The following is an 8,629-nucleotide window of genomic DNA, read 5'->3' as shown; positions in this document are numbered from 1 at the left end:
TCCTAAACTCCACAAGAATCCATACAAACGTTTCATAGCTGGATCTGCAAAATGTACCATCAAACCTCTTTCAAAACTTTTACCTTCTATACTCAAAACTGTCAAAGAGGGTCTGCAGTTCCACCACAACACTTGTTACTCCCGTAGTGGTATTAATTCAATGTGGATCCTGAAAAATTCGAAAGATCTTTTGGAGACAATCAGTTCAAGACTATTATCTGAATATAATAGCATTAAAACCTATGATTTTTCAACATTGTATACTTCTATTCCCCATACTCAGTTAAAATCCCGACTTAAAAACATTATACATAGTTGTTTTTTCAAAAAAGATGGTACACCTAGATACAAATATATGGTTCTTGGTAGAGATTCCTCATACTTTGTAAGAAATACTTCCAAATATATAGAAGATGTTTACAAAATGCTGGAATTTTTAATCGACAACATATTTGTCCAGTGTGGTGGACGTGTTTTTCAACAAACGGTCGGCATTCCAATGGGAACAAATTGTGCTCCTTTACTTGCTGACTTATTCCTTCACTCTTATGAGGCTGACTTTATAGCTGATCTGATCCGAAAGAAAGAATAACGTTTGGCTAGATCCTTTAATCTCAGTTTCCGCTATATAGATGAGGTATTATCTTTAAACAATCCTAATATCGGGGATTTGATACATCGCATCTACCCCAAAGAACTTGAGATAAAGGATACTACAGACACTGTGAAGTCAGCCTCATATCTTGACCTACACCTAGAAATCGATGGTAAAGGAAAACTATTGACCAAACTTCACGACAAACGTGATGACTTTTCATTCAAAATTGTCAACTTTCCTTTCATCTGTGGCAACATCCCTTCAGCACCTGCATATGGAGTGTTCATATCACAACTCGCACATTATGCCAGAGCTTGCCGAAACTACGCAGACTTTTTGTATCGCGCTAGAACTCGAACAAATAGTCTTCTGGAGCAGGGTTATGTTGCTACAAGATTGAAGTCATCACTGCAGAAGTTTTATGGTCGTCATCATGAACTCGTGGATCGTTAACGTTATGGTGTATCCATCTGCACCATGAAAACTGATTTATTCAACGGGTCATAGTTTTCCTTTCATCGTTTGTCTACCCCCGACTTGACTTTTTATGAGCAACTCGGCGGGTGTTTCTAGGAAAGCAGAGGACGCTTACTCTACTGGTGCACCTGGTCCATGCTCCCAGTTTTTAGTGGAGTCCGATTTGCTTTTGTTACTTTGTATGTATGATTTTAGTTACTTTGTGTTCTTTGTTGCGTGTATCTGTTTTCCATGTCTGGTCTTTGTCCCTTGATTGCCGCTATAACGTTGGTTTCCTTGATTACTCATTTATACTTTTATTTATTTGATTAATATATTTTTTCGTTTATTTATTTTGATAAATAAGAATTTAATTATTTACATAGTTGCTTTAAATAAAACTTCAACTAAAAACTTTACTTCTAAAATTCTAACTATAAAAGTTAGAAATAAAACACCAAATTTAAATAATAAGAAAAATATATGCATATGATGTACAAGAAGGGGTGATGGCTTGTTTTTCCCTATCACAAATACCCTAAACATTGGATTTCTGGTGCCCGTGAAAATCTCATTTTTATACCATGATAATCTAATGGTCCTTTATATCAAATTCAATTTTGATAGGAAAAAAAAGAAATTTCTAATTTTTTAATCATTTAAATCAGTATTAGTTTTTACTTACCCTCAACAGTTGTTCATGTTATCTCAGTCCTGTATAACTATTGTTTATTGACATAAACCGTACCATTCCATAAAGGTAACGTTTTATTTCGACAGGTTCTTGCGTTACTTTAATCTTTCTTCTTGATTGAACATGGATTGTTCAGGATATGTAGTTGTGTATTTACACGTATGTTTATATTTGTACGGGTTCATTGATTATGATCTATTGATCCTTGCCAAGACGTACTGCTGCAATGGAAATCAAAGGTAAATTTACTTATCTTTTCACACGAGAGTTTCTTGGTTGTAAGGATATTTTTATTTGTTGTAACTACAAAATGTAGATAGACAATACAAAATTTTCTTTATTCATTCAAAACAGATTGTTCTGAATAATAATGTATTATACTTCCTGCTATGTTTACATTCCTGCTGTCAAAATCCGCCTTAATTAACGCCCACTTGCGAAGAAGTACATAAAATGAAAACGGTAACCCGATTTTCGCTATCAATGACGTTCATATTTTGAACCCTCAACCACGAATTTCATTCATGCAGGGACCGATGAAAAAACAGCTTGAACAAAGCAAACGCATAAGAAGTGTCTAAGTCTTCAAATATTGAGCGCACATACTAAGCGCCTTTGTAGAGTAAGCCTCTCTTCATACTGGCACTTAAAAGAATAATCAAGAAACCAAGATTCGAGCGATAATCAAAAGAATATATTCCAAGGATAAATGACTAGACAGGGAAAAGACATACAACAAAGAACTTGAAATAAACAAAATAACACGTACAAAGGAACAAAAATAAACGAGCAACCCGGACTCAATTAAAAACATGAAGTATGGACCAGGTGCACTGGTATGGTAAGCGTCTTCTGCTTTACTATCAGGGGCGTAGCGCCTAGTACGTACGGCAGGTATTGCTAGAGAAGTACCAATAATTATCGTTGCATGGTACGGCATTCAGTACCCAAAATTTCTGTACAAAAACTACTGAATATATTTTACTGATTCTGCAGTACCAATCAATTTTGGGCTGCTACGCCTCTGACTATAAACACCCTCATAAAGTAAAGAAAAACTATATGACGCGATGAAGAAATCTGTTCTCATGGGGCAGATGATCCACGAGTTCAAGATGACGACCATGAAACTTTTGTAGAGATGACTTTAATTGCATGCAGCAACATTACCCTGTTCCAGAAGCCTAATTCTAGGCAGTCTAGCACGGTACAAAATTCCGCGTAGTTTCGGTAAGCTCTGGTATAACATGAGATTGGAAATGAAATAATAATGCACAATAACTAATGCGATTAAACGCAAATCTAATGTTTAAACGACTATGCAAATGTGATTAAAACGTGGAGTTCAAACAGAATTTTTATGAATGATCACAAAATTTTGTTTATGTATTAGTTTTGCGTATAACTAAGGTAGTTGACATCCCTAACACCCTACATCTCTGCTCCTGCGTATACAGTATTTCTATCATAGCTCTTACGTTATATCTGAGTCTGATGCCAAGGTAAACTTTCTCACAAATAAGTTTTGTCGTCACAAAACTAAAACTTCAACAGATTTGTGTTTTGTGTCGTAGTTTTTACACGGATTTGACATCACGTGAGCAGCTCTGTAGATGCATTTAGAAAGGCGGGGCACGCTTACCATATAAGTCCACCTGCATGGTCCATACTCAAAAGTTCATAGTGAAGCCCAGGTTGCCCATTAATTCTTCTGTTTCTGTATTTATTCTTTAGTTATGGTAATTTGTCTATTTTCTTGATCTAGACTGAACACGGATTATGAATTATAATATTGTCTCCTCGATTCCACTCTCAATAACTTAGTTCATTTTAATAAAGTCAAGCACCTGAAAAGGAAAATCCTTGACGATGTAGTATTTGTTTGCTATCAATAAATTTAAGTGTTTGTTCTTTTTCAGTGGAAATAAATGAAAAACGACAAAAATACATAACGTGGGATCAATATTTTATGGCCATAGCATTGGTGTCATCAGAGCGGAGCAAGGATCCAGTAACACAGGCAAGGCCGTCACTAGATCTTCGTTTATCATAACAACAATTATTTTTCTAAATCACATAAACAAGTTCAATTCAGTAGAGGTTCATGTACAAACAATGCGAAAGTGCAATGTTTTGTTAGCTTTTCGTGTATTTCACGATTTTTCAATGGGGTTTGGGAACATTTTTTTCATTTTACCCCAAAAACCCTTAGTGTTACTACGACTTTCTTGATACAATTGTAAAGCTGGGACATCGGGCTGTATGATGATACATATTTATGCCAGTTAACTGCGTTTTGTAGAAAGAAGTTCGAAGAATAAAAAATACGTAAAAAAATGGATTTTTGCGACAACGAGGTATAAAAAGTAGCCAAAAATACAAAAATGCTTCAGTTTATTTTTGGCAACAAAAAGATTCGTAAATTGGAGGTATTAGAGTACCTTAAAAATCATATTTTGGTTGATGAGTTGGGGGTTGCAAGCGGGGTTATGTCGACCCACGTACTAGTTCAGTCTTCCAAGCGAAACTATCGATGTGTAATCTAGAAGTTCTGTTGAGGTGAATAGAAAAAATGTTTCCTTAGCATGTTTTATCTAATTTGTAATACGATAATGCTAAAAGATTTGCCACAATTGCCTGATATTATTCACTATTGAATTTTCTTCATGTAGGTAGGAGCATGTATTGTTAACCAAGACAAACGGATAGTTGGTATTGGATATAATGGCATGCCTAACGGCTGTAGTGACGATGATATGCCCTGGGGAAAGGGTTCAAATAATATCCTTGAAACAAAGAAACTGTATGGTATGTATCCTAGGGTAGAATTTAAAAGGTATATCATTAAAGCAGGTGAAACAGGCAGCGAGAAAACAATCAACGAGGAAAGTTTTTTTTTTGTTTGTCGAGACAAACGTACCGACAAAATACTATTACACCAAAAAGCGTTTTACCGGAAATAAAATTCTCCTCAGGGCGCAGCTTCATACTACCACAGAGATCGAAACATAAACATTGGGGGCAAAAATGAACACACCAATAAAGCTTGAATATTTGACGCAGGACAGAATTTGACCAGGATTGAAGTGCCTCCCCCCCTTCCCTTAGGGCTCTCGTTTATACATGGTTCCATGCACAGCCCCAAATATAAATCCTTGTCTTCCTTTAGAAAGGGGGTATGGTACCTTGTGGTACAATTTCAAAGGGTATATTCACTTTTACTCAAGTTATAAACTGTACAACAGGAAAATGCTTATTTCTGGTCTATTATTCCTCATCAGGTCACAACCCAAAAATAAATTACAGCAATCATTTTGTGGTATGGTACCTTTTAGTACAATTTCAGTGAGATCAGTTCACATATACTCAACTGATTGTCTGGATATCACGAAAATGCTTGAGTTTTTTTGTTTGTTTTTTTTTTTTGTTTGTTTTTCGTTGTTTTTTTTTTGTTTTTATGGGTGCACCTAAGTCGAGTTATTGTCGGGCATAAGAAAAATGCTTTTCTGGTCCCTTTTTGGTCCCCAATTCCTAAACAGTTCCAAGTCACAACACCCAAAATCAATAGTTTCATAAAGATCTATTCACTTGTAATCAAGTTTTTGTCCGGCCTTTAAGTGTCTACGGTCAAAGACGGCACCAATGACGCCGACAGCACGATACCATTATATTGCGGTCGTATAAATATGCGCATTTCTTTCAGTAGACCCGGGTTTTCATTCTACATTTAAGCCAGTGCTCTTCCGATGGTCTCTTAATGGAAACCCCCAAAAAAAAAAAAAAAAGAAAAAAAAACATTAAATGAGCATAGTTTAAGAACTGGTGGAGAATTTGACAGAGTCGGTTGATACAGTGAAAAGATGGATCATATGCCAGGAGACCATGCTTAGAATGAGGAACAGGAAATTCACAACCGGGAGCTAAGACGAAGAAAACAAACAAATTAAAAACACCATAAACAACAAAAACTGAATAGAAACAACACACAAAGCAAAACTAGGAATATGGACCACAGTAAGCAACCTCTGCTTTTCTAAAAAAAAATACTCGCTCAAAATAAATCCGGGTTAAAACGAAAGCGGAGAGTTAGTAAAGAGCGCAACATCATAAATACAAGGATTCTTATAATTCTACTATAAAGAAAAAGTCATGGCAAATATATATCACATAGTTCATGGCGTCACCCGTTGTGAAGTGATGACTTAAGTCTTGTGACATCGCAAGTTTGTCCCAGAATTTGCAATTTTTTCTCACTTTTTCAAGGGAAATCAATGTAATCGGGATTACAATGGAAACCAAGGACTATCGAGTAGACAAGGAAATAAATAACATGAAATAACCAGGCGCGTAGCTGAGGCCAAATTGAAGTGTAGGCAAAATTACGGCAGGGGGTCCAGGGGGGGCGAAGCCCCCCCTTTCCACCCAGAAGCTCCGCGGAGATAGCGTTTTAGAGCATCATTTATGCCCCTCCTGGATGTATTTTATCTAAAAAAAAAAAAAAAAAACTGCAGGCAAAAGCTTTTTTGCCTAACGGCAGCTACGCGCCTGATAACCAAAATAAAATATATAGAGACAAAGTAAATGAGCAACTCTGAATCCTTTGAACACGGAGAGCATGGACAACTGATAGGTAAGCGTCACACGCGGAATTTGTGCAGTGATGTCTCTATTAGATGCATGATGAAATATTTTATTACATTGACAGCAAAAGGCTATTTAAGGTGAAAAGAATTAGTCCACAAAAATATGACGGTGATTTCTATTGTAGTGTGTCATGCAGAAATGAATGCAATCGTCAACAAAATAGCCGCTGACATCCGGGGCTGTATGATGTATGTGACCCTTCACCCCTGTAACAATTGTGCTAAAATAATAATCCAGTCGGGCATAAAAGAAATTGTATACTTCGACGACAAGAACAAACATAAAGATGAGTTTAGGGCTTCTCAGTACATGTTTGATAAGGCTGGGGTTACTATCAGGTAAGATAGTAGTTTAATTATAAGACATTCTGTAGCGAATCCAGGGGTGTTGGAACCGACTTTCCGTTTGAAAATTTCGTCAATTTTGTGCAAAGTATGAGCAATAATAATAAATAGCCTGGAATCCTCTCGATCCGCGCCTTCCACTTAAGGTGTTAAGGACCATTCCGTGCACATTTACAGTCTTAGTCGTGATTTTGGCACACCGATTTTTTTATAATTTGATAAGTTGACTACATGATGAAGACTTTTGACACCCCTTCTTTTAATGCATCCACCCCTTTTCTAGGGCTTGTAGACGGCTTTAGTCACGGATTTCTCTGCCACTCTTTTTTGACTAGTTAAGACTTGAAATGCTTATAGCAAAAAAAAAAAAAATATCATTTTCTGGCGCAGTTGTGGACCAAACCTTAAAGGTTTAAAAACGCTTAGTCAATTTCGACTAAATCAGAATTGTCTAGATCATCTTGGTATTTTTGGCTAGAATCATTTGTGCAAAAAAAATACATATCCGCCATATCACAGGAAGGAAAAGATGATTGTCCTTAGTGCAACCCTTTTAAATGAAGTAACACATACTATTATTCATATCTAGCAATCGGTGCTTTTCACTTTTTTTTTTTAGGAAATACAGACCAACCTCCACTAAATTTACTATTGGTCCTTTGCAATGTAGACTATGAAATTACTTAGTCAGTAACAAGTGAAAAAAATGGGGCATTCTAAGGATCATACATAGCAGAGGATAAGAAATTCCAAGAGAGAGAGATAGCAGGACACCAAACAGAGAAGACAATGTTAGACCAACACTAAACAGAGACACATTATAGGAAAGCGGAGTGTACCCTATAACACACATAATAGGAACTGTACTATGAAAGCTAGTGTATATCACAACAGAGACACATTATCATTAATGCACAAATTATTGAACTAATATATTATTATATATATTTACCATAATTAATACCCCCTGCTGCAGCATTCATGATGCCCAAGTTTTGCAGAACTTGTGGTAACTGAAATTCTTAACAATATGCAAAACTCCATAATCTATTTAATGGACTGAAACTGCACTGTAGTAGTTTCATGAGAACACAACATAAAATAAAGATGGAGCTTCTACTACACTGTACCCAACAGTAATCTGAGAAATGTCCTAGTCCGTAGTCATACCAGAGATGGACATATTGAAAAGGAGGGGTGCCAGCTGTGGATCCCCAGAAAAAAATTGGGAGGGGTGATCTAGGACATTATGTGCCATTTTTTGGTCAATTTTACCAATGAAAATGACAAATTAACCAATAAAAAGGGGGTGCCATCCCCCTACACCCACTCTGGATCCGCTACTGCATACACGTACTGATTTACTATCAAGTATAATTGTTAAATAAACAAAAAATGGTCAAATTCTAATTAGACTAAGTCATATTTTCACATAACTTGACAACACTGAAATTCCTCAACATATGCACTATAACCATATAATGACCGTACACTAACTACATCAACTGAAACCTATACACTACCTCCAATAAAATAACATATTTCAAAGGAGGATTGTAACTAGGTTAACTGGCTGATAAATACCAATCATATGTAGAGGAATAAGGCATAATTGATGTCTGAGTAATAGTCTCAACTAATTTTCAATCCTACCTCCTCAATCTGTCTAGAGGAACTCACCTGAATCTGATTAAGAGGCCTTTAAAATGGGTAATCATATGAAATATATTTATATAAACTTCTCTTGTCTAGTGAACAAAAAAAAATATATATATATATATATTACAATGTATGTACCATTGGTATAAAGCCATACCAAATTTGAAACATTATATGCAAAAGCCAAGATTTTTGTGGTGAAAATTGTGACTGACTGACAAGGTGATTTAAATA

General features: G+C 35.9%; 1 protein-coding gene across 1 annotated transcript; it reads left to right on the top strand.

The window, feature by feature from the left end:
- The first annotated feature begins 1,850 nt into the window (after window positions 1-1,850).
- On the top strand, window positions 1,851-7,683 carry LOC148604048 (deoxycytidylate deaminase-like). Its single transcript, XM_088550020.1, has 5 exons — window positions 1,851-1,987; window positions 3,668-3,768; window positions 4,421-4,556; window positions 6,517-6,730; window positions 7,356-7,683. The coding sequence occupies exons 1-5, from the start codon at window positions 1,975-1,977 to the stop codon at window positions 7,411-7,413; spliced, it is 522 nt and encodes a 173-aa protein (XP_088406146.1). The 5' UTR covers window positions 1,851-1,974; the 3' UTR covers window positions 7,414-7,683.
- Window positions 7,684-8,629: the final 946 nt, after the last annotated feature.

Source organism: Perna viridis, chromosome 10, assembly GCF_037379345.1.
Source record: "Perna viridis isolate PV_CMFRI_1.1 ecotype Kerala chromosome 10, ASM3737934v1, whole genome shotgun sequence".
In the NCBI taxonomy this organism is placed as follows: Eukaryota; Metazoa; Mollusca; class Bivalvia; order Mytilida; family Mytilidae; genus Perna; species Perna viridis.
This window is presented reverse-complemented; position numbering and strand designations above follow the sequence as displayed.

Excerpts from the sequence above, each read along its gene's own strand:
- LOC148604048 (XM_088550020.1), top strand. Across the intron at positions 4,557-6,516 it reads TGAAACAAAGAAACTGTATG|TGTGTCATGCAGAAATGAAT; the intron begins GTATGTATCCTA and ends TTTCTATTGTAG. Across the intron at positions 6,731-7,355 it reads AAGGCTGGGGTTACTATCAG|GAAATACAGACCAACCTCCA; the intron begins GTAAGATAGTAG and ends TTTTTTTTTTAG.